Below are 25,893 nucleotides of genomic sequence, written 5' to 3'. Positions count from 1 at the left end.
ATGTTCGGTAATATGAGGCGTATTAATGATACAAGAGCTTTATTGTGAAAGTCCAGGCGGAAACGCTCCAGGTGTTGTTTGTTGCTCGCTGACTTGCAGCTCACCTGCCGGGGCTTCGCTTGTCTCCGCCCCCCCGTCTTGTGACAGCGGCTGACCGAGTGGGTGTGCTCGTTTCATTAAGGATACTCATCACAAAAGAAACCGGATACAGGAGCGACTCATCCAAGCAACAACACCCCCCCCCCCAAAAAAATATTGATCATCACACTGACATAATATGAACAAAAAAATTATCCAAAATAGAACAACATAAGTGAGAAACAGAGGAGTGCTGAACTCTGACTTCAGAGAAAACATTTTATAAGGAAACACATTAACACATTCCTCGTTTCCAAGGTTACCGGTTAACCAGTTATGAGACTGCAGGCCTTTTTATGTTAAACATTTGCAAACCAGCTAAGATGTACATTTCTGAATCAGGATACATTTAAAAGGTCTTAAACAAGGTGTTGAATGAAGTCCAGATAATTCAGGTTTACTGTTGTGTGCAATGTTTTTGTTTTGTTGTTGTTTTATTTAGGAATAAAGGTTCCCGCTGCCCCCACTGTTAAGCGGTAAGAAAAGTGCAGAATTTATAAGGCAATAAAACCACCTTAAAGGAAAGCCTGACAACATTAAGACATGTTAAATAGATGTATAAATAAATTATTCTTTGGTTGCTCCAGCTTTGTCCCGGCAGAAATACCTTTGGTATAACATTACTCATAATAGAAATATAGTTATATATATATATATAGTCAAATAATACAGACATCTGTGACATTTAAATGGGTGCGAATTGAAAGTTACTTTTAAGTCTTCCTCTTTCCTCTTTTTAAAAATCTGGTCATGAAAACCCCCAAAATTCATAATATCTAGAAAATAATTATATTCCAAAAATCCGACACAACATGTAAAACTCAAACTTTCCTTGCCTGGGTTTAGATATCATCAATCAAATACTTTATACATAAAATGAGCCACCGTTCACACCAGCATCAGCAACACCGGGCGCCGGAACAAGTTTATAGTGTGCAAGAGATCACCTTCTTTTTGGTTTAAACTGTTATTCTTTGGTTTAAATTTCACAAACCTGATATGCACATGCATGTAAACAACATAAATATGGAATCTTGTATAATTTTGTTGTTGTTTTTCTCTCCTCATGTAAACAGGAGCTAGACCACAAGTGTCATGTCTAGACGCGGTTGAGGAAGCCCACGTTAAGGCTGGTTGGGATCTGAACTGTCTCCAAGGCAACAGACGACGGGGTGAAGGGGAAGGTGACGGAGAAGATTCTCTTGACGTCCATCATCAAGGACGAAGGCTCGTCCCTGTCTTTCAGAAAAGTCTAAAACAATAATAAAAAAGGAAAATAGAGACAAGTTGAGACAGTCTTGCTGGTGTACACCAGGGTGAAAATTAAACAGCCTCAATGTACTCACTTTGAGAGTTGTAATGAAGGCAGTCGTCACCCGCTCCTCAAACTCGATCACGGGGGTGTACAGGGTCAGGACTTTGACAATCTGTCAGCAGAACAACAACAATGGTAAGAGCACTTGCAAAATCTGGGTGTGGAGATTTAGATGGCTGAAGTTTTGCAGATGTTGGACCTGGGCCGTGGTGAGGGCCGTGCACATCTCGCAGATGGCTCTGGCATCTGCGTCGGTCTTCTTATTGATCTGGAGGAGCTGTGCAGCCTGAACGAGGGGCTCCAGCGTCTCCTTGGCACCGCAGTCTGTCAGATCCCTCTCCGCCAACCACTCCTCCAGCTGCCAAACGTTGTACCTGAGGACGGCGGACGGTTAAAGGTCGGGTTTGCAGGGCCGCGCACCCGTACTAGTAAAGAACTGAGACATTTCCTGAAATTTTCACAGTTTAAAAAGGAGCTTGAGGCTCCTTTTAAGAAATGAGACTCTCTAGCGCCACCCTTCGCCACGACGGCCGTTGGGGGTACTGCAGCCAACAGTGAAGCCGGCACGGGAGAACGGGGAGAACGCACATGCAGCGTCATGTGACGTCACATCCGCAGCCCAGCGCGGGAAATTTGGGCCCGAATTGCGGCACATTTTGCAGCACACAGCCTGTTCAAGGCAACGGAGAGATACACTAGAGGGCTCATTCTTTTGGGTTTGGAACGCTTCATCTGACATTATTACTAGAAAACTTAAAACGTATACGAATTTTTTTCATAAATTCTGCCTCAATCCGGCCTCAAGCTCCTTTAAATGAAATATTACCAATATCAATATATATTTAAACTTCAAATTTGATTAAAAAAAAAAAAGAATTAAAAGGAGCATGAGGCAGGATTGAGGCAGGATTTATGAAAACAAATTTGTATATGTTTTAAGTTTTCTAGTAATAATGTCAGATGAAGCGTTCCAAACCAAAATGAATGAGCCCTCTAGTATATCTCTCCGTTGCCTTGAACAGGCTGTGTGCTGCAAAATGTGCTGCAATTCGGGGCCCGAATTTCCCGCGCTGTCCTGCGGATGTGACGTAACATGACGCTGCATGCAGGTTCTCCCCGTTTTCCCGTGCCGGCTTCGCTGTTGGCTGCAGTACCCCCGACGGCCGTCGTGGCGAAGGGTGGTGCTAGAGAGTCTCATATCTTAAAAGGAGCCTCATGCTCCTTTAATAGTTCTGATTTTGGAATTTTAAGTGTTCATTGGACCTTTGAGGAAAATCCTAAAACAAAAAATTGATTAGCGATTTCTCTACATTTTTGTATAATATAAAGCTTTAACTATACAGGTATATATGCGTGTATATAAAAATGTTTCCTACAATATCTGGAATATAACCTGGCAGTTTCCCACTGAGGCTACACTATGAGGCTATAGTATGAGGCTACACAGCTAGTTTCCAGTTGAGCACGTGTACACACAATTACATTATATAAAGTAAATGTGACCCATTGTGCTTTTGCCTGAAAGAGAAAACTTCATGGGGGAAAATGGGGGCTTTAAATCTAAGGCTAATGTAATTTTTAGTGGATTAGTGAGAAACAATCAAGCTCTTTTTAAGAGTCAGACTTGGATATTTAATTACAGCACTTAGCGGTGGGAATGAATGAGCGCATGCACGGCCATCTGTCGCGGCGTCTCCGTGACGCACGAGGGTCTGTCTGGACTGATGCCGCCCCCATTCCCACTGAACCAGGGGGGGCTGGTGGTTATCTGATCTTGGTGAATAAAAGGGTTTTGCGGTACCTGATGTGCAGGCCTTTGCTCCACGAGCACATGTCCTTCCGCAGCAGCAGGTGGTTGAGTGCGACCGCGCAGATGATGTAAAACTGCTGCTTGACGACCTGCTTGATGAGGTCTGCACCCATCCCGTGCTGACTCATGGCGGTGTGGAAGAAGCTGAGGCGCTCCAGGAGCACCTCCACCGTCACAGCCTCCGCCCCGAACAAGCTGCTGCTTCTCTTCCTCAGGCCGGTTGGTTTGGAGCCGAGGACCCCTTGTATCGCCTCATGCTCCAGCATGCCCGCCACTATGCACAAAAACACACATTTAGAGAGACTTTATACTGATATAAATGCTAATTGTTGTGCTGTGTGAGGTGACCTGCTCCCACCTATGAGGGGCTGCAAGTTGTTCTCCATGCATTTGATCATCTGACGGTAAATCTGGATGGCCAGATCTCCAAACAGCTGATGATACTCCGACAGTTCAAAGTTAGTCAGGCACTGCTCGTTCTGCTTCGGGGTGTTGTGCACCGTGAAGGCCTGTAACACACAAGGGTAGCACCCAGGGTTCATTCAGGGACGAGTACACTTGCAAACGTGAGAGTGGTATCACGGCCTCCAGAAGTCCACCTCATCTCCGCTGTACTGCTTCAGACAGTTCATCAAACGGCACGTGTTGGCCAGCCAGAACGACGCCGCTTCAAAGTCATCCCCCCTCCTCTGCAAGAACAGGTAACGGTTTAAAGCACAATGCCCACATCTGCCGTGTTATCTACAAAGATGGCGGTCAAATACTGCACCTTGATGACCCCTTTAATGCTGCTGATGGTGGAGTTGAGCAGAGTGCTGACTCTCTTGTCGTCGCTGACATAGTCTGCGTACCGCAGGCACATGAAGATGATGTAGGCCGGGAGCCCCGGGAGGAAGCTGACGGCGACGCCGCGAGGCTTCAGGTCTGAGAAGACGACAACACAAAGCTTTGTACATGAAACCTACATGTGTGTAGATGGATCTGTGAGAGCAACACAAACCCGGCTCACCTATGACCAGGTTCTTGAGCAGGCGGGCGGCCTCGCCCTCCTTGTACTCCAGCATGCCCTGGTACTCCTTCTCCTTGCGGGTGATGTTCACCACTCGGACGGGAGCGCTCATCACAGGGGGAGGGTTTGTTTGCTGAGCGTTAGCTAACAACAACAAGACAAAGTTAGCAATGACAGGATAAATGCTACATTTACAATAACTGTGCATAAATTCATTCATAAATCACCCTCAAACTCTTCCACTTTTCTCATGTAGGATTTAAGTTGCTTTTTCAGCTTGCGTATGCTTTTGTCTTGTTTTTCTTGTTGCTCCATTCGCTCCTGAAATGACACAAGCAAAAGACATGAATACAGACCCTGCGCTGGGTTAGTACTAAAAGTACTACAGAAAGTACTAACAGTGCCGTGTAAAAACGGGACCGCTCTAAAGTTCAGACCCACCAGGTTCTCGGAGGTGAGCCGCGTGATCTCATGGTTCAAACTCGCATCTATTCGAGCATCTTCGGGCAAGAGGAGGCTCTGAGCCAGGAGTCTCTGCTGTTGGTCCTTTTCACTCTTCAGCTTGTTCACCTCGTCAAGGAGCTGCAGGTACCGCTCATTATGAATCCCTTCCTGCTCCTGCATCTGGCACTCCAGCAGCCTGCCGGTGGGAGGGACGCTGTTAACGTCCCCACAGCATGAAACACAACAAGTACCGTCCCGTACTTCCCTACCTGTTGGTCTCCTTCAGCCCCTCGTAAGCCAGCCACAGCTCTCCGTCCTCGTTTAGCGTGTGGATGTCCGTGGATCTGAGGACAAACACAGAAACCTGCATCAACTCTGAATGATGGAGCTTTTTATTGACACTGGCTCAGAGTACCCCGAGATGCTCCCGAGATGCTCCCGAGTCTGGCGGCTACAAGCGTGAGACTCCTTGCTCTGCTCTCTTTGTTGAAACTACAACCATTGTTAACTTCTCCTTTGGTTCCAGCAGGTGTCGCTGGTCTAGCGGTTTTATATTTGCTCTGTATCTGTCTTGTTTTTTTTTCCACCCCCACTCCCACATTCCAGCAGGTGGCGCCTTGCCCGAGCCCAGTCCTGCTGGAGGTTTCCTTTTCTAAAAGCCCTCCTCCACTCAGCTGACGTGAGGGTGAGGCTTGTTGCCTCAGAGAGGCTGAATCAAAGTAAAGATTTATGTATATATAAGGACTTTAATACCACGTGGAACTGGGTTATAACTTCATTGAATTACACCTTAATTTAACTGAACTGGATTTTATTTCTTTGAAGTTGAATGTTACTTGTGTATTTTTTCTTTAAAGTGACCTAAAATTACTTTTGTTGTGAAATACTCAGTTCAGTTGGGGCCTGAACAAACATAAAGTGGATTAAGTTTAAAGAAACGTATTGTGCACTAAAAACAATTTACAGAAGATTTCAGTTGTGGCAGAAAATACAAGTGAACATACTCAGAAGTACTGAGGTGTTAGGACCTTCAGACGATCAGAGATGCATCTCAAGGCCCTTTACAACCCTCTACGGCAGGGCTATTCAATTGGCGGCCCGCGGGCCACATGCGGCCCGCCAGAAGCTTTTATGTGGCCCCCGGTCATATTTAAAAAAAGGGGGTGTTTCTTGAAAAAAAAAAAAATTTAATTTTTATTTTTTTTAATAATATTTTTATAACTGGCTACTATGGACTAAAATGGTTGTGCTCAATGCTTAATATAATATTAAAATAAGGAAATCTTGGTGGAAAGTGGTGCTTTGTCATTATGGCGTGTTTTATTAAAAGTAGGTCAATATCAATTTCATTAAGTTTGCACAATGCATGGTTTCAAAATGAACTTGCATTCAAAATAATATTTCTTTATCTGAATATTATATTTAACATTCACAATTACTAAATCTGGAGACAATTAATACATAATTCATATGTAAACTAGATATATTCAAATGTATAATACAAATGTATTATATTTACATAAGTCTTCGTCTTTGAGTGCAAAATACATTTTGAAAACCCCCACATTTTCAAATTGTGCGGCCCTCTCCATACAGTCCTTTTGCAGATGTGGCCCCCGGCCAAATCTAGTTGAATACCCCTGCTCTACGGCCTCCGTTTGGAGACAAACTTCAGGGAATTCTCAAGAACCCTCACTGGTGTGCAGAACCTAAATAAAGTGCTCTTACCTGTCAACGTCTTTAAAGGACGGGACGTCGCTCATTTCTAAGTTAACACCTTCTCCAAGTACAGAGTCCTGAAAAAGTATAAAATACTTCTGTATTAAATAATACAAACACTTAACATTGTTATATTTCTTAATTTAGGTTACATTTTATTCCAAAAGTGACTTTTTAACTAAAAATGATTATTATAGAATATTACGTCCTAAATAGTAAAAACCCTGATCTGACGTCCCACCTTGTGTTTGAGGGCCTCCTGGCGAACCATGTGTGAGCGCAGGAGCAGCACTTCCTCCTTCCGCATCTCCAGCTCCTCGTTGGAGGAGGTCAGCTGTTCCAGCAGAACGTCGTAGGGCAGAGAACCGGGCGCCGGCGGCGCCGCGGCGCTGCTCTCGTTCGTCAGAGACGTCCGCAGCTCGTTTAGATCCTGCTTCAGTTTCTTGTTCTCAGATTCCAGCTCTCGTCGCTGAGTTACACAAATCAATATTTGCTGTGTCTCTTTCCTCTCATCAATCCAATGTTAAGAAACATTATCACGGACTGTTTAATGCGTAGAACCTGTTGAGCGGTCGTACCTTCAGCGTCTCCAAGTCCAGCTCTGTTCTACCAACACTTTTCTGCTTCTCAGCCTCCTTTTCAGAAAGTGATCACACAACGTAAACATGAGCTAGCATCCAAAATTATGACTAATGACAGATAAAACCTTCATGGATTTTAAGTAGAGGTTTTCATACTTTTGCCTTTTCTTGTTGAGATTCCTCTCTTGTGTCCAGCTGTTGCCATAGTGACTGCTTTTCCTGCTCCAGCTCCTTCACCCTCCTCTGGAGCTTGAGGAGAACTGGCAGGTCCACCGTCGCCGGGGTCTTATCCTAACAAAGCACAGAGAGCCTGGCTGGATAAAGCCGTCCAGAATGCTGCACTGATGGGATCATACCACAGAAGAGCATCAAATAGCTCCCCAGTTAGTCCAAGGAAGGAACATCTCGTCTCAAGAGTCCGTGCCTGTGACAGGTTAGTTTTAGATGTTTCCCTGCTTGAACCCACCTGATTCTCACTAACGGTCACCGTCAGCACGTCCTCCAGGTCTGCACACGGCCAGGTGTATCAGGTGTATCAGGTGCGTGAAGCAGGGAAACATCTAAAGCCCCTCCAGGACTGGAACTGGACCCCTCTGGGGCGATTACGTCTCCCAGTAGCTGGAGGAGGTAACTAGGTAGAGGGAGGGCTGGGCCGACCGCCTCCTCACCCAAACTCAGTCAGAGGTAATCAATGAATCCAGATCACAGCAGGTTCTCTCTGAACCTGCTATTCAATAAACCAAAAATATCATAAAGTGTTAATGTCCTCCACTTTCAGACCTTTACATTCTTCCCCTGAAGAAAATTAGTCTCATGGAAAATAATTCTGCAGTGTCATTAAAGTAAAAGTGAATTCCACTTGAATAAAAGGTGCTCAGGAATCCAGAAGAAAACCAAATTAAAATGTGCTGCTTTTAAAACCTCAAACCTCTTATATTTTCAGACCAGGACAAACTGACAAAACCTTTACAACATAGACAGATAGAGGTATTACAGCCATATGCACAATGACAGAAGGTAACATTTTTAAATCATTTGAAAGGCTTAAAAACTAATTTGAACTAGAAAACAGAGATCTGTTTAGCTTCTTACAACTAAATCACTTTTTTTATACACGGGTAAAAATTGTTATATCATCAGAAAGTAATGTGCTGATTAAAATGATCTTGAATGCCTACAAGGAAATGCCCTCCAAAGCTGTCTCTAAACTATACACATGTCTACAGAAACGTAATGGTAACACTTCACTGTATATAAAATCTAAATGGGAAGGTGAATTACAGACCAAAACTTCAGAGTGTGAGTGGATCCTATTATGCAAAACACAACATAGCTCTACAAGCTCCAAACGCTGGAGAGAGTTTGGATGGAAAAATCTGACACGTTTCTTTGTCACGCCTCAAATTAGAAGCACACAGAGTAGATTACAACAAAAATGTTGGAGACAATGTGGAAGCTATAATGCCAATCACAGTCTTATTTTCTGTCGGTCATGTACCAAATTACAATCTTTCTGGAATGACAGTTTTGGGCTTTTGGAAGTAATTTTAAATTATAAGGTTCCCAGGGACACTGTATCTGGTATTGATCCCATTGAAGGATTTGTTATGAAAAAAGATAGGTACCTCTTCAAAATAATGATTGTTGCCTATAAGAAGGCCATTACGAGAAACTGGTTGAAAAGTGACGCTCCACAAACAGGACATTGGATGGACATTATGGAGGAGATCTACGCAATGGAAAAAAGGACCTTTCATCTGCAAATCAAAGCAGGTGACTTTACACAAAACTGGAGAAAATTGACATTATTCAAAGACAAAGCCAGTGCTCGCTCAACTTAATGAGAATTTGTATGCCCGCTCTTGTACTATTTTACTTTATATTATGTACTGTTACATGTATACATATACGAAAATAACTACATTAAAGAGTTTAAAGAACAAAAACTTCTTATAATTGAAGTGAAACCATAAAAACAGCAGGTCACAGCCGGCGACAGAGCGTTGACACCTCACCTGACTCTGGGCGGAGCCGTCTTCACCGTCGGAGAAGGCCGAGCTCTCAGAGAAGTCCGATGAGTTGCTGCTGTAGCTGGAGTCGGTTCTCTTGTGACTGGAGTTGCTGGATTTCTGCTCCACCTTTATAGGGAGATAAAAACTTCCCTCTGAGCGACTGAGGTTTGTTACCGACTTAAGATCTTACAGTAATTTAGTGAAGCAACAACAGAGGTCCTCACGGCGCTGAGGTCCATCTCCTCCTGCAGGCGGCGGTGCTGGTCCTCCAGGTCCAGGTGCTCTCCCAGCAGACTCTGGTAGCGGGAACGCTCCTCGGTCAAGTTCTTCTCCAGTTGTTGGTTGTTGTCGAAGTTAAACTCTGAGTGGAAACAGTCAGGTTTTATTCCCTCCACATTCGGCCATTCCTGGTGACCGCTAGGATCTGGAGTGAGCTGCACGAATACCTGTCGCCTGTCGAGCTCGTCTGAGAAGGTCCTCGTTCAGTTGGTCCACGTTGCTCTTCAACTGGCTGTTCTTCGTGTTGAGCTCATCCACCACCTGGACAGGTTTTAGATAATCACACCGTGTATATTCATGACACACAACCCAGCTGTTACATACAAGAGTAGAAGATGTACAGTTCTACATAAAATCAACTAAAAGTCACTTTGTAAAATGCTCAGTCTCTCATCCCTCATGCCACCAGACCAGACACCCAGCAACAGAACACGTCGTGAGGCTTGTGAGGGCGTGGGCCGACCTGCTGCGTCTGCTCCCTGTAGAGCTTGGTCTGCTCCTCCAGGTCGTCCCTCTCCCTGCGGACGGTGTCCAGCTGGTGCTGGAGGACGGAGAGCTGCTCCAGCAGGGAAGGAACCCTCTCTGCTCTGGCCCGGGCCTCGTGCTCCGAGTTACGCAGCTTTTCTGTCTCCCTGCTGTGACCGTCTCTCTCGGAGGAGTGCGTCTTCTCCTGAGCAGCCAGCCGCTCACTGAGCTCTCTGTTTTCTCTGTGCTGCAGGGGGGAGGAAACAAACTCATGCTCTCCATGTGATACGACAACCTCCAACGACCTCGGTCTGCACTGTTCTCACAACCGTGCCCGGGAACTCCAGACTCTCACGCACCACCCACCTGCTCATTTATCTTGTGCTGCAACTGCAGGATCTTGTTCTCCATGCCGACGTTGAGCTTCTTGAAGTGCTCCACGGAGCGCGCCTCCGCCTTCAGCTTCTTCAGTTCCCTCTTGGCCAGGACGCGCCGCACGCAGCTCTGCAGCAGGGTGACGGCGGCGAGGGCGCGTCTGTAGCGCTGCCTGGCCAGCCAGCGTCTCGCCCACTTCTGGACGACCACCGCCTTCTGCTCATACACCAGCTGCACGCACGGAAACAAGCGGCGGACGTCAGGGTCGACAGCAGGAATCAAAAACACGATAGTGTCAATATTTTTCTGTTACTGTTAGGTTTGACTTTACCTTATAGTACTGCCGTCTCGCCGTGCGCGCCCTCCAGAGGCTCTGGATGGCGACGGCTGCAGAGCGCTGCCGCAGGTAGCGTCTCCTACAAGCCCACTTTCTCACATGACGCTGGATGACGACCGCTGCTCTGGTCCACCGCAGGAATTTGGTGTAGCTGACCCAAACAAAAGAAGAAGAGAAAAGATTCCTCCTTTTAATGTTTCTGCTGCTCCAGAACATCTAGATTTTGCGGCCGTCCATCGTCTCCGCCTACCTGCGTGCTTGGTGAGCGCGTACATGCTTCTGAATGGTGACGGCCGACTCTCTCATCCGGAGGTACTTCCTGCGGGCGACCCAGCAGCGAATGGTCTTCTGAATGGAGACGCACGCCGAGCGGAGCTTGTCTGAACGGAGCTTCTCCAGGTACGCCACCTGGCCGGCCCTGAAGAAGATCTTGCTTTTGCCGCACTGGTACTTTTCCTGGTCCTGAGAGCGAGACACGGCATGAAAAGTGTGATGTTTCAGGGAGAAACGAGGCGGCTTTTGTTCACGGTGTTCAAAACATACTTTCACTAGCTTTTCGAGGAGATTTTTGCAGGCTTGTCTTCTGTCGGGAAGGGCGTCCTTCAGCTTCATGAGGACCCGGTAGCGGCTGTAGAACTCCTGATAGCTCCATCTGCAGTGTGAGGATGTTGGATGTGTCATTTCAACAGTTAAATGGGACCAGCATCAACGATCCTCCTGGGACTCTGTTACTGATAAACGAGTTACCTGGAGGGAAAGCCTGCCGCTGAGATCCGGATTGTTTCAAGGATGCCGCATGCCCGGAGCTGCTGCACCGTCCTGACGGGATCCAGGCTTCATGCAAGGAAACGGATAGCAGGATGGACAGTCGTTACAAAATCATGTCTCTCAACCGGGGATCAGGACAACGATGAGTGCCAATGAAGACAGATCCTCACTAGAAAGGGGTTTTACTGTCGTTGGGTTTAATGCAGCGCACGTAGTGGGGCGTTGTAGCATTCAGGGTGTCCATCAACAGATGCAGAGACTGTCGAAACTGGATGAAAACACAAGAAATGCCTTCAAACGTTCCTGAAGACGAGCAGACCGACAACTCTGCCAAACACTGTTACACTTTCAAAGGTTGCCTCCCCGTAAAGCTCTCACCTGCAGTCCAACTGTCCTCTTGTTGTCCCTCTGGGCTTTCCCAGCTCTTCCAGGGATGCTGGGCTGTTTTCTAGCGGATCCCGTCGCCTTACTATCATCCTCAAACAGCTTCAGCAGCAGGTCAAACTGAAAGGACCAGTTGGAAAGATTAAAACAGCAAAACTGAACACCAGGTGGCAGTGTTTTAATCTAAAACCCAAACGTGAGCGCATTTCCTCCGATAGTTCGAGCTGAACAATTGCAGGGCGTGTGCCCACGGACCAACGACTCAGAGGTAATTCAAAATGAGCAGCTCTGGACCTGTCGGCTGCTGAAGAGGTGTTATGACACAGACAGAAGTGAGGGTGCACATCTGGTCACCTTGCTTTTCTTCAGCACATGTATCTGCTCCTCGTTGACTGTGTCCTTGTTTTTCTCCAGGAAGCCCACGCACTGGTACTCCACCTAGGCACAAAGCAGCGAGTCACGCCGTGCTCTTTGACCCAGAGTGTAAAGGTCCTTCAGAGGCTGAACAGTTCTGCCCAGAATGAACTGAAATGGCCTTCTAACATGCAGAGACGTGGTTCTGTGGGCCGTGCTGACCACAGGGCCGCCGCCGCCCTTCAGCATGAGCCGCGTTAACTGGGTTTCACCTTGTCAGCAAAGTGGTGGATGATGAAGGCGCTGTTGGACCACCTGGGCTTGTCAAAGCCAGCGCTCTGCTTCAGGAGGGTGTTGTACATTTTCTGGGCCCACGTGTCGTCAGAGCCTTTGGGCATCTGCGGGAAGAGGAAGAGGCATGACTAAGAGCCGTTAGTCACGGCATTACTCAGAGACTCCACAGCGTGTGGAGGAGAGTCCACAGAGCCGTGGATAGAGCTGCAGTGGAGGAGGGGTGGGGACTTTTTACCCTGCACTCCTCGTCTAGAAGGTCCAGAACGCCCAGCCGGGCCTCAATTAGGTTGATGCAGGGCTGGTTGTCATAGAAGTCGATCAGCGTCCAAGGGATCTCCTCTTTCATGTACTCTTCCTGCTCCAGTTTAAAGACGTGCTGCAGGGAGGGGTGTGGGGGGTGTGTGTGATTCACAAGTTTTCACATGTTTTGACAAAAAAAAAAAAAAGCACATCCTGCTGGAGTGAAAGGTTGTACCTGGTTGAACTGCTGCTGAAGCTTCTCATTAGCATAGTTGATGCAAAACTGCTCAAAGCTGTTCACGTCAAACGTCTCAAACCTGAAACACACGGACGCTGAAACACTCCACATGTGGCCAGACGGAGCAGGATGTGGGAAACACCATGAACCCAGCTATGGAAACATACCCGTAAATGTCAAGCACGCCGATGAAGGAGCGCTGTGTCCCTGCAGACGTTAAGGCCTTGTTAATGCCGTCCACGATCCAGCCGAACAGTCGGGCATAGACGTGTTTGGCGAGGGCATCTCGGCCGTGGACCGCACCACTCTTGGGGACGGACTTAACAAAGGTTTCTGTCGTGGTCTTGAGTTTCCGGTGACAAAACCAGTGGGCCATTTCTTCACAAGGCACCCCCATCAGCTGGCAGAACACCATCAGGTGGGCATCGTCCGGCTGGAAACAGCGACAGAAACCACGTCACCCAAAGACAGACCAACGTGTTCCAACGTCAAATGTAGGGTCGAAGATAAAAGAGTTTACCGAAGATACAGATGCATGTGGAGAATATATTTAATGTAACCATGCCATTGAATTGTAAAACGTTATTTTTGGGAGACATAATGTTCGAAACGTGGAATGGAAAAGACAAAAAACTGCTGACTATACTGTTGGCAGCCAGTAAGAAATGTCTTACAAGGAAATGGTTGAAAGTAGAACCCCCCACTATCGACGACTGGATTGGGATCATCTACGAGATCTATGTTATGGAAAAGATCTCTTCCTCCCTCAAGGTTGAGAAAGAAAGCTTTTATAAGATCTGGTCCAAATGGACTGAGTATGTGAAACCAATCACATCCGATTTCATGTGAACTATTTTTTTATGTGATGTAATGACTGTAAACATGGGTGCGCTCCCTGGTTTTTATTTTTATTTTCTTTATTTTTTCTTTTTCTTTATCTTTCTGATAGTGTTTTCAATTACTGTTCATAAAAAATGCCTGGAGGACAGTAGGGACAGAATCATTTAAGTTTAAAGATTGAATGCATAAATGTGTAAGATGGAATACTGCTGTTCTAAATAAAAAGAGAATTTCAAAAAAAAAAAAAAGAGTTTACCGAGATGCTGCATTTGTCAGATGACATTTCTTTCACCTCCACATTGCTGAGATGGAGAAGAGCCGACAGAATTTGGTAAATGTCCATTTGACTCGTCTCACAAATCCCTACAAAGAGACAATGAAAACAATGAGTGATGATCCATCACGTCAGCTAACCCTGAAGGTTTGCATCCACCAACCGAGGAGTGAGAACGCCCGCCTGGTGCTGCACAGCTCCTTGGCGTCGTCGACTCCAGCGATGACCGGACTCTGACCCTGGTTAGTGCCATGGAAGTCATCTGCACACCCTTTAACCCAGGACAGACAGACACGGTGTCATCGCTCTGACTACGTGCGTGCTAGCGTTTATTTAGAGACGATTATTTAAAGACGATGCTGCACAGGAAGCTGACGTCTGACATCACAGACCTAATCTGAAGGCTTTGAACTCTGGTAGATGAGAGGAGGCGCACAGTTGGTAGAATATGTGGTAGTTCCTTTCTCCGTGAGCCTGAGAGAAGCAGATTTAAAACAGGAACCACGTGCAGCTAAAACAGGATCACTGATCAATTCAGGCTTAATCTTAAATAATCGTCACCGTATCCACCATAGTTATGTTTTAAAAACCCGACATCACGTCTTAAAAGCTTTAAATCAGCCCAGTTTGAGCAGTTTTACCTGAAACACAACTCGAGACTTTTCCAGTAGGTAGGTCCGCATGTTGGCCCCGATTATACAGTCCTTCTTGTCAAAGCCGATCTCGATGTACTTCCCGAAGCGACTGCTGTTGTCGTTCCTCGTAGTCTTGGCATTCCCAAAGGCCTGAAATCAAAAAAAGCACAAACGGTGATCTGGGAACCTGCCGTGAGCCGTGTTTCTGCTCCTGCCCCCCTGAGCTTCACCTCCATGATGGGGCTGGAGGCCAGAACCTGCTCCTCGATGCTGGCCCCCCCCGACGAGCAGCTGACCGTGGCAAAGTAACGCATGGCGTACTTGGCGGAGACGGTTTTTCCGGCTCCAGATTCCCCACTTATGATGATGGACTGATTTCTCTGATCTCTGCGTGAAACGGTGAGCACATACATATCAAATATAAAGGACATTTGAGGCATTGAATGTAAAACACAATGTTTTTTTGGTGGGTAAACACCTGGACATCTGCTTGTATGCTTCCTCAGCTACGGCGAAGATGTGGGGATCCATATCCCCCATGTTTTGCCCGCTGTAGGCATTGATGATGTCGGGTTCGTAGATGGGCACCCTCTCGTAAGGGTTGATGGCCACCAGGACGATCCCTGCATTCCAGGAGGAAAACCGGGAGTTTAGCTCTGCTGTTATTTGCCACTGATGCAAATGCATGAGTAAAGGATCATAAGCACCATCTTCAAGTCTGAATTATTAGTCTCAGCTTTGTTCACATGCTCTCAAAGTTTATAAAAAAACATAGGGCTGGGCGATATATCGAGATTTTAATATATATCGATATATTTTCAAACGCAATATGGTACGAGACAATATCGTTTATATCGATTTCTTAAAAAAAAAAAAAAAAAAAATTTAATGATTTTGACAAATTGACTTGAATGTTTTATTTGAGATTTGCACAAATATTTTGTTATTTGCACAACTGTCAACCTCAGTGGAAAAGTCGGCCTGTTACTGTCTACATTGTATTAATTGCACAGTGTATTTTAATTTAATTGTTATGCAGGAAAGGGATATTTGTTTTATTTTATTCAAGAAGCATTTTTATTCTATATATGCAGGCAGTTTATTTTTATTTCATTTGTTTTATACATTTTGATATTGTGCAGACCTCTGTTAACAAAGGTACCTGTGTGACATTTGGCACGAGCCTTTGTATTAAAACTGAAGGTTTTTTTAAGGGTTTGCCTCAGAAAAAAATGAAGCTAACAGAGATGCTATGCTATAATGCTTTGGGGGAAACCCCAATTAAGGCACAGAAAAAATATCGAGATATATATCGAGTATCGCCATTCAGCTAGAAAATATCGAGATATAACTTTTGGTCCATATCGCCCAGCCCTAAAAAAACATCACTCCTATACTGCAAATAGAAGAAACGTAGGCTCAGATATCCTGACACTAATGTTTCCACTAGTCCACCGAGGGGAGAGTGCAGTGTTTTTATCAGCCGTGTGCTCCTTTACAGGCCGCCTTCATCCCGATCATGGGCCTGATACGCGGCAGGTTATGGCAGTACGTCCAGCGTGCACGGCTCCAAAGTCTACGGTGACGGGGACGGAGATAGGGAGAGAGTGAAAGGAGGTGAAGATCATTACCACAGTACGTGTAAATCAGCTTGGAGTCGATAAAGCGCACTTTAAGGTTGTGGAGCACGGCGGGCTCGTGGAGGTAGCTGAGGGCCGTGAGGTCATTCTCCCCCACCAGGATGTCGGGGTTCCTGAGCGGCGGCAGGCTGCTGGCCTGCTCTACTTTGTGTTCCACATTCTGGAAACAGGATATCAAAAAAAAAAAAGTCACTTCCATCTCATAAAATAATGCTAAACCTGTGAGGAGGCGACGAAGACAGAAAATACAAATGTAAACAAGTGGTGAAGGAAAGAAAAACTCTAACAACAGGACCAATGTGCTCGGCTCAGATAACTTCAGGCCTCATTTCCATATCTGGTGCATGCCCCAACTCGACAGGGCCGCTGCAGGAGCAGCAGCGCTGCAGAAACGCCTCCCAAGTACTCTGTTACCCTCCAGTCCATCTACTCTGCAGCTGGGGGCTTATAGCAGTCGCTCTAGTGGGGTTCAACACAGGAACACTGGGTTCTTCCCTGCAGGGGAATGTTTGTTTACTTCTCCAGCAACACGGCTGCCAGGACAATCTTTCATAACGGAGGGATTTATGCACCTCACCCCACCCAACCAACCCCACCCTGGGTGTCTCCATCTCCAGGGCGGGTCCATCTCACCGTGCCATCCTCCAGCTGCAGAGACAGCCTGGTGTCCCCGGGACGGTAGTCCTGCAGCAGCTCTGCTGACCGCCACACCTCCACGGCATCGGGGAGCCAAACACGGGCACGCTGGGCAGGGACAGGGAGGGAGAGGGGGAGAGAGAGGGAGAGAGAGGGGGAGAGAGGGACCTGTATAACAAACAGCTGTATAGGAAAGCAACAACTATCCTATCAGACTGTTCCATCCTCTACACCAAGAGTTTCAGTTTCTCCCATCAGGTACATTGCTCAGACTTCCACTTGTCAAAACTAACACATGACATAAATATTCTTTTGTACCTTCTGCATCTCCCTTCTCAATTCCATGAGGAAAGGGTAGCTGTTGTGGTGCTTGGATTTTTAGATTTAAACTCGTCTTTTTTTACTATGTGTATATATTGCTGCAAAATTAATTGCCCCATTGGGGACAAATACAGTTATTATTATTGAGAGAAGGGGAAAGAGGGAGAGAGAGAGGCAAAGAGAGGCAAAGAGGGGGAGAGATGGAAAGAGGTAGAGAGATGGAAAGAGGGGGAGAGATTGAAAGAGGGGGATAGATTGAAAGAGGGGGAGAGAGATGGAAAGAGAGGCAAAGAGGGGGAGAGATGGAAAGAGGTAGAGAGATGGAAAGAGGGGAAGAGATGGAAAGAGGGGGAGAGAGAGGAATAGAGAGGGAGAGAGAGAGGAATAGAGAGGGAGAGAGAAAGAGAGGGGGAGAGAGAAAGAGGAAAAGAGAGGGAGAGAGAGAAAGAGGGGGAGACAGAGGGAGAGAGAGAGGTAAAGAGGGAGAGAGAGCCTCGGCTTCAGTGTGGACAGGATGGATAACTTTGGTTCATAGAAAAAGTCATAAATCATCATTCTGAAACTTCGAAGTCTTAAAAAAAACAACGAACGCGTCTGAAGTAAACCCTTACCGGCGGAAACGCTCGTAAACACACCAAACTAACTTTAGTCTAACTTTAGTCTAACTTCCCCCCCGGCTGGGGAGACCTACCTGGGAGTAGAGCTCCATGTCCGCGTCCTCAAACCTCCCCCGGGGGACAACCGGGGCTCATTCACGCAGCTCCGCGGCGGAGACGCGGGTACTGCTGCTGTTTCTGCTGCTGTTTCCGCTGCTGGAGTGAAGTCTGTCCACGACAGGACCGCTGCTGCTGCTGCTCCACGGCTGTCAGGCAGTGAGGGCCGACACACGCGCGCCTCCCAGCGGTGCGTCCGTTTGTCACAACCACAAGTCAGTGGCGGTCCTAGCCATTTGGGGGCCCAAGGCGAAATTATCTAGGAGGCCCATCGAACTTTTAACAATGAGTTTCAGATAACACACCATTGTATATCAAAAAGCAAGGTATTTATTTAAAGAATATTTTAAAAGAGAGGTCTGAGTGAGGGATAGATATCTGAGTGTGTGAGTGAGTGAGTGAGTGAGTGAGTGAGTGAGTGAGTGAGTGAGTGAGTGAGTGAGTGAGTGAGTGAGTGAGTGAGTGAGCCTTTGATTTGGCCTCTTCCTTTTTCTTCCTTTTGGAAGCACCACTTTCATAGTGGCGCTTCATTTCGCTAATTTCAAAAGTTTGTTCAACTTCTCACAACTCGCTTCCCCGCTAGCTTGAGTGTAGCATTTCACTTCCGTCTTTCAGAAACAGCATGTTCGCGGTGCCACCCACTGCGCAGATGTGCGCAGCCACCACTGAGGGATCACAATGCATTCTGCATTGTAATTGCGCCGTGCGCAGATATGAACATCATGACCATGGGGAATGTTTTGGAACAGTTGTCTCGCGCACATGATGGCATGGATGCAGTGCTTTAAGTGGACAAAAATAAGTGCCAGCTTATTCAACTGATGTCAGTTAAATTAGGCGGTGGGTAACAGCAGAAGATTAAGTGATATATTTAAATACTAGGACATTATCCTGATTTTTTAAAAGAAAATTGTTTTATTGAATTTTCCAAACAAATTATGTGTACACAAGAAAACTCTCACATTCACTGGTAGACAGTACTCGAGTTGTAAAAAAAAATCAGGGGGGTGGTGGATTTTATCATATGGGGACAGATAATTTGTGCTGATTACAAATAATATAATATATTACAAATAATAGCACTGACCAAAACACCTGCAGAAATACTGCAGGAATGACATAGCAGCAGTTAAATGCAGCCTTCTGTAAGCTTTAAATATCCACTGGGCTTACATCAAATACATCAAAACACAACAATAAAAAACAGTTTTCTGAACTTATCAATATGCCTCTGTCCTTCACAGGATAAGTAAAATGGATCACTGCAAAAACTCTAAATCTTAACAAGAATATTTGTCTTATTTCTAGTTAAAATGTCTCATTTTAGTAAAAAAAATCTCATTACACTTAAAACAAGACTCATCACTGGAAAAAACAATTTTCACCCGTTTCAAGTAGATTTTCACTTGAAATAAGTAGAAAAATCTGCATGTGGAACAAGATTTTTTGCTTGTAATGAGAAGATAAATCTTGTCCCACTGGCAGATTTTCCTACTTATTTCAAGTGAAGATTTACCTGAAACAGGTGTAAATTGTCACATTTTTCTGGTTTTATTTTTCTGGTGATGACTCTAAATGTTGATGAAATGACATAAGGGATGGAAAGGGGGGATGGCAGTTTTACAGGGGGGATGATTTGGACCGTTTTTATTTCAGTGGGGATGCCATCCCCCCTCAACTGCAGTACTGTGTATAGCACAACAACAAGGTGATCCAAAGTGCTTTGCAAATACATTAAAACATAAATAAAGGGCAGGGTTTAAAATGTAAATACAAAAGAAAGACATTGGAACAATGAGATAAAGTCAGTAGAACTACAGATTCTGATATTCAGGTGCAGCTGATCTCACTACTGTTTTCAGTTATACACCGTTTAGAGATCACTGTCGAGACATTTGGGTCCACGAAAATCGTCTTCTCAAAGAAGATACAGGAGTGACCAGACACACCCACACCAGGAGTGATCAGAGTGACCAGACACACCCACACCAGGAGTGATCAGAGTGATCAGACACACCCACACCAGGAGTGATCAGAGTGACCAGACACACCCACACCAGGAGTGATCAGACAGGCCCACATCAGACACAGTAACCTTGGAGATGCTCAGACCCTCAGAGACCAGCAGGTCTAGAGTGTCCCCCCCATTGTGCGTGGCCTCTGTTACATGCTGAGTCAGCCCAAAGTTGTCCAGTGTGTTAACTCAGGTGTTTAGTCCCTTTGTCCTGACAGTTGTCCACATGGATGTTAAAATCCCCAACAATAAGTACACTGTTAAATCAACACAGATCATAGACGGCAGTTCACCGAGAAGTCTGCACAGTATTTTTTTGTGTGTGTGAGGGGGGGGTGTAAACATTCAGAAACATGACTCTGGATGAGGCCTTCAGCTGTACAGCCACATATTCAAGACTTAAATCTTTAGAAACTTTGTAATCCTTGAATGGTGTCTCTAACTGGGTGCTTCCAGAGCTGAAATGGGGACGAGCACATCTCCACTGGGCCCTACTGCTCCAGGCATCACAGGCTGGTTGAGTAGGGGATCTAAATACTTCCGCTTGGTACAGTTGTTATAAATGTGAACTCTTAACGATGGAGAGCAAAACTTTTTGAACCCTCTGTAAATGTTTATTTCTGCTGGAAAATCAGTGGAGACCGACTTGTTTTCGGAGCCACCCCCAGTGGTCAGTAACACTGCAATTTTTGCTCCTTCCTTACTGGACTGACTTTGATTGGCATCTAATATTGGTACCTGGTTTGGTTTCCACTCAAGTTTGAGAATAAAACACCTCCCTTGAATGACTGTGGTTCATTTAATTGAAAAAAAAAGTCCTGAAATTTGATTGCCAAAGGTAAATGTAATTCAGATGTTGGAACACTGAATTAAACTCCAACACTGCATTATATACATTTGTGTATTTAAAAAAAAAAAAAATTTATCATAGGTATCAGCATTTTGTTTTGCCATTATGCAGAGATAAAGAACATTTAACCCGTGCTTTTACTAAAGGATGTTTTTCAATTAGAATAACACAAAATTCGAATGTACATTTGAGTACATCTTGTCTAAGATCGTGTTAGTATGAAGATTGATGTTGGTTGATGCAGGTTGTCCTCCTGTTCCTTCTATCTTAAATAGAAGCAAAATAACAAGAACAGAAACTTTTTGCACGCTTTATTTGTATTTGTCCTAACTTGTCTTTTATATTTTTAGCCAGGGGACTGCCAATGGAAACTAGCTCTGTAGCTAAAATTGGGTGCATTTGCATTTTTAATTCTAAATGTATATGAATGTACACTGTCCCTTCCCAAATAAACTGAATTGAGCTCAAACATAACACACTGCTCTTTCTTGGATGGATGTCAGTCATGTCAAGAAGTCGAAGTAATAAACACAATGGTAAAGTCACGTGAAATCAAGATATTATGAAAAACTATTTTATTTACAAAACAAATGGCACAGTGTTCCTGCACAGTAAATGCACATGCACACTCCAGACGTGTGGTGGGTTTCTTCTCATAAAATCCTCGGTAATTCCAGTCGGACAGAGAAAAACATTTCAGGCAAAATTCACAACCAACATTCTCAGTGATGGAGCAAATATTGCTCAAGAGGAACGATGGTTTGTTACTTTTAAGGTTATCCTAGGAGGTCAGAAGGATGTGAAGAACAGCAGCAAGTCATTGCAAACTCAGGTTAACGCAACAGGGAACAAAGCTATGTATCATCCAGTTTTTAGTACTTTCAAAGCACAAAGTTAGATTAAATCTCACAGCCAGAAGAGTAGATGAGAAAAAAGAAATCAAGTAAGATTGCTTCACATTTCACTATTTAAAACAGACTTGCCTCCATTTGAGCAGGTGAACACCGAAACCGTTTCAAGAAAAGCTGATAACTGTATTTCTATTTTTAACATACATTAACAGTGCCTGGTATTTAGTCCATCTGCCGTCGTTTTTTTCCTCAATTATCAACAGAGTCCTGTTTCCTGGTGAAAACAGAACCCCTGTATATGCTGTTCCACTGACAATTTCTATGGAGGCAGGTCCTTAAATGTGAACGTTTCACATGAAATGATGAAAATGTGTGTGATATTATGTTCAGACTTCAAAAACAATTCAGTCCTCAAAATCTTGAAATAAATTTTCAGCTATAAATGGATTTATCAGACAAATCAGCTCCTAACAGTTGTTCTCGAGTTTTCATTTTAGTACATACCATGTTAGAGAATACATACAAAGCAAAAAATAAGATGTAAACAGCAGGTAAATGTCAAGTGGGCAGTGGAATGATAGCTAAACAGTGACCGGGAACCGTCAACCGGCCAGCTTGCTGGCCACAATGGAAGTCTTTCTTTGAGGCAGGTCCTGAGGTGTTGGGATGTGTCCCCCCGTGATCTCGGTCTTCTCCGTTGGGGCTGAAGGCAACTGCTTATTCTTCTTTTTGGCCTGAGCCATGTTGTAGTCACCAGAGTCGAAATACTTTTGCTGAACAAAGAGGCAGGTATATAAAAATGAGAGCCATTACCAGCCTGGACTTTATTTCTGTGAGTAACTCAAGTAGGGTTGCCACCCGTCCCGTAAAATATGGATTTGTCCCGTATTTTCATTAACGCCCCATACACACAAACGTCTGTCACACACACATCAACACTAAATTTAACAAAAATGAACACAATAAAACAGGAAACATTAAGGCCAGCAAAATCTTTGTGGCGGGACAACAGGACCTGCTGCGTCTGTGCCCATATCTTTCTATGTGTGTGCCAGACAGCGGGGAGGACTCGGGCTTCACCTCCAGGTAGGGGTTGGAATTAAAAGTTGCGTTCTGTATTGAACCAATACGGACACATATTATGCTCTTATTTATTGATGTCATAATATACAGGTGAAGGTGGGAAAATTTGAATATATTGCAAAACTTCATTCGTAGTAAATTTAACTAAAGGTGAAATAAAATATATTATTTCCCCACTACATTCAAAGTGAGATATTTCAAGCCTTTATTTGTTATTTTGATGAGGGCTCACAGTTTATGAAAATCCCAAATAAAAAATAAATTAGAGAATATTTTATGAAATCAATAAACAATTCCATCATCAAAATTATAACAAATACAGGTTTAACATATCTTGCTTTGCATGTAATAAGACTAGGTAATATATTAGTTTCACCTTTTAAGTTGAATTATTGAAATAAGTTAACTTTTACACCATATTCTTCACCTGTAGGTTATATTATACATCTGGGCTGATGTGGACATACATAGAATAGGAGGCTATTTCAGTTGCTAGTATGGTTGGCTGTTGCAGGTTCAATGGTACTAAAGCACTTTAAACTTTAGATCAAAGCATTTTGTTTTTTCATATAAAATAAACACATTTTTATGCTGTTTAGAAGTTTTGGGTTTTTTTTTTGGCTCCTGCACTGCTGAAATCGGGGCATCTCTTATTTCTAAAGGTGGCAGCCCTAGACTGAAGTAGAAACGCACCCCCTTCGTCAGCCTCTTCCTGAGCAGGTCGGAGCCCCCCGGCTTGGCCCCCAGGTGCGGGTACCGGGCCTTCAGCTTGGCCTCCTCCGCCTTCTCCGGGCTGGTCACGGTGTCGTCCATCTCCTGCACACACATGGGCACAAAACCCCATCACGACACAAAACAAACCCACCGAGAGCACATGTGAAATAGGGGAAAATTAAAACTGTGCATGTTTGCACTTGTTTAAGTATAAGCGTGTTAATAAAGTATAGGGGTGTAACAATATATCGTGCCACGAAATTTCGCGATACAAAAACGTCACGATACGTGTCGTGGAGGTGACAAAGTGTATCGCGATATTGGGTTATTAATATTAATCTATTGTGTTGACTAGAAACGTGCAGTGTATTGGTGACGACCGCGCCTCGACCCACGGACCAAAATCTTACTCCGCTCAGAAGAAACTAGTCCCATTTTGTGGTCCCGTTTTGAGCTCTGAACTTTTACTTATGCAAGGCTGGTGTAGAGTTAAGCCTTACCTTATTAAATTAAACGTTTTTGGGGTCATGAGTAGGATAAACACGGGGACAACTTCTGCTGAGTTCCAGTGTACTTTAATGTCCCTCAACAGTGTAGGATTTTAGAACATCAACACAGCACCTAGTGCCGTACTGTGGCGTATCACTCCGCCCAATCTAAAACAGACTAATCACTACAGATAAACTGACTAGTGTAATTATAGTCCCTGATTTACGTCAGAATATAAAGAATATTTATAAAATAATCAACCCTGAATTACCAAAATAACCTTCTTAACAAAAATAAATCTCTTACACTTAAGTGAGCATAAATCAATCTTTTTTATGATGTAAAATTGTATGTATTTATTTACTTGTATTTATTTATTTAATTTTAGTTGTTAAATTTCTGGAAGGGAAAAAAGTCAAATCATACACGAGAGAAACTATTCAGTTTGTGGCAAAATATTTGTACTTGTATGAAACTGAAGATGCATAATGCAAACCTGACAATTACTTTTAGTTCAGTTTGTGGAAAATGGTTGGCCTGGCTTTCTCTTTAAAACTTAAACAGTTATAAAGCATTACAAACTGTAACAATAGGGCAAACACACAGTATTGTTTTGTATGTTGTGTCTTTCAAATAAAAGACATTTTTTCCAGTCATATGTTCCTCATTCAAGGTTGTTAAAAAGAAACTGCTATAATATCGTATCGTTATCGTGACCTCAATATCGTGTATCGTATCGTGAGATTAGTGCATCGTTACACCCTAATAAAGTATAACGTGTTTGCAGAGACCAGGCCAGTCCTAGCATGGTTAGCAGGGCCAAACAAAGGTGTAGGCAACATCCACCCAAGATCCGCTTTATACCACCAACAAACGGCAGCAGGATGTTGATGTAACCACAGCGGGATCGATGGGGTTTATATATATATATATACTGATGCAACTCCGGTGGCATTCAGGAGGTTTAAATCCATCAAAACTAGCCGGCTAACTAGCTTCCTCCTGCTAATTCCCCCAATTTTCACGTGCTAGCAGTGCTAATTGCTCAGATTAGTTGATTTAAGTGAAGGTTTTAACTTTACCTGCTGCTCTTCCGGGGTCCTTGTTCCTTCAACCTCCTCAGACATTGTTGCACCGAAGCTTTTCTCTTTTTACCGAAAGGAGGATGAACCTGAGCAAACAGAAGGTGTGAAGTAGCGCCAAGCTGTGCAGTACCAGGCCGTCCAGTCGATGCCAGAGACGTCGATGGCAGAGAGATGTAGATGCCAGAGACGCAGATGCAGCCAGCTACACCGTCACTCTACTTATACAGGACTGTCTCAGAAGAATAGAATATTGTTTTTTTCTGTAATGCGATTACAAAAACAAAAATGTCATACATTCTGTATTAATTACAAATCAATTGAAATATTGCAAGCCTTTTATTATTTTAATATTGCTGATCATGGCTTACATGAAAACTCAAATATCTTATCTCAAAAAATTAGAATATTCTGGGAATCTTAATCTTAAACTGTAAACCATAATCATCAATATTAAAAGGCTTACAATATTTCAGTTGATTTGTAATGAATCCAGAATGTATGACATTTTTGTTTTTTTAATTGCATTATAGAAAATAAAGAACTTTATCACAATATTCTAATTTTCTGAGACAGTCCTGTATATTACTTTCATTTCGTAAGTCCACATGCATTAGTGAGTTTCCATCTATGCACACCTCAAAGTTATTGATAGCAAAATCAGCTTCTGCATTACTTCTTAAAAATTTACTTTCACGTACGGTATGATCTTTTATATATATAAATATATATAAAATATATATGTACATACATATATATATGTATATTATAGTATATTATATTACATATTAATACAAGTTTCAATTATTTTAATTATTTCATATTTTCTGGGCAAATGCCAACACCTAAGTTGGACAACCTTGTTTCAATGTGCAAGTATATAAATGTTAAAGCATTTTGCAGGTGGGTGAAAAACGTGGGAATAAAACACCTGTTTGCTTTTGTATAAAGTATAAACATGATTGTACACATTTGGTAATTTGCCCTCA

The 25,893-nt window shown here is 44.1% G+C and overlaps 2 protein-coding genes across 3 annotated transcripts; both read right to left on the bottom strand.

Annotated features, from left to right (window-relative positions):
• Positions 1-267: 267 nt before the first annotated feature.
• On the bottom strand, positions 268-17,916 carry LOC133444117 (unconventional myosin-Va-like). 2 transcript variants are annotated; one of them, XM_061721641.1, is made up of 40 exons: positions 17,800-17,916; positions 16,785-16,895; positions 16,143-16,311; positions 14,990-15,134; positions 14,742-14,898; positions 14,518-14,661; positions 14,269-14,350; positions 14,040-14,147; positions 13,859-13,965; positions 12,930-13,195; positions 12,760-12,841; positions 12,520-12,660; positions 12,263-12,388; positions 11,991-12,074; positions 11,631-11,756; positions 11,423-11,520; positions 11,232-11,318; positions 11,028-11,136; positions 10,735-10,946; positions 10,479-10,635; positions 10,139-10,378; positions 9,771-10,019; positions 9,475-9,568; positions 9,253-9,389; positions 9,032-9,154; positions 7,173-7,307; positions 7,014-7,070; positions 6,677-6,904; positions 6,445-6,512; positions 4,986-5,060; positions 4,714-4,912; positions 4,500-4,593; positions 4,273-4,416; positions 4,033-4,187; positions 3,863-3,952; positions 3,622-3,772; positions 3,255-3,537; positions 1,653-1,827; positions 1,485-1,565; positions 268-1,390 (listed from the first exon to the last, which is right to left on the bottom strand). In XM_061721641.1, exons 1-40 carry the CDS (start codon positions 17,815-17,817, stop codon positions 1,238-1,240), a joined length of 5,460 nt encoding a protein of 1,819 aa, XP_061577625.1. In that variant the 5' UTR covers positions 17,818-17,916; the 3' UTR covers positions 268-1,237. The 2 variants fall into 2 exon arrangements, with proteins under 2 accessions (XP_061577625.1, XP_061577624.1); XM_061721640.1 differs by having other exon boundaries at positions 4,500-4,912.
• Positions 17,917-21,243: 3,327 nt separating this feature from the next.
• Positions 21,244-25,062, bottom strand: arpp19b (cAMP-regulated phosphoprotein 19b). The gene is made up of 3 exons (XM_061721707.1): positions 24,905-25,062; positions 23,313-23,435; positions 21,244-22,309 (listed from the first exon to the last, which is right to left on the bottom strand). Exons 1-3 carry the CDS (start codon positions 24,947-24,949, stop codon positions 22,139-22,141), a joined length of 339 nt encoding a protein of 112 aa, XP_061577691.1. The 5' UTR covers positions 24,950-25,062; the 3' UTR covers positions 21,244-22,138.
• Between the last annotated feature and the right edge of the window lie 831 nt (positions 25,063-25,893).

Source organism: Cololabis saira, chromosome 5, assembly GCF_033807715.1.
Source record: "Cololabis saira isolate AMF1-May2022 chromosome 5, fColSai1.1, whole genome shotgun sequence".
Lineage (NCBI taxonomy): Eukaryota > Metazoa > Chordata > Actinopteri > Beloniformes > Belonidae > Cololabis > Cololabis saira.
This window is presented reverse-complemented; position numbering and strand designations above follow the sequence as displayed.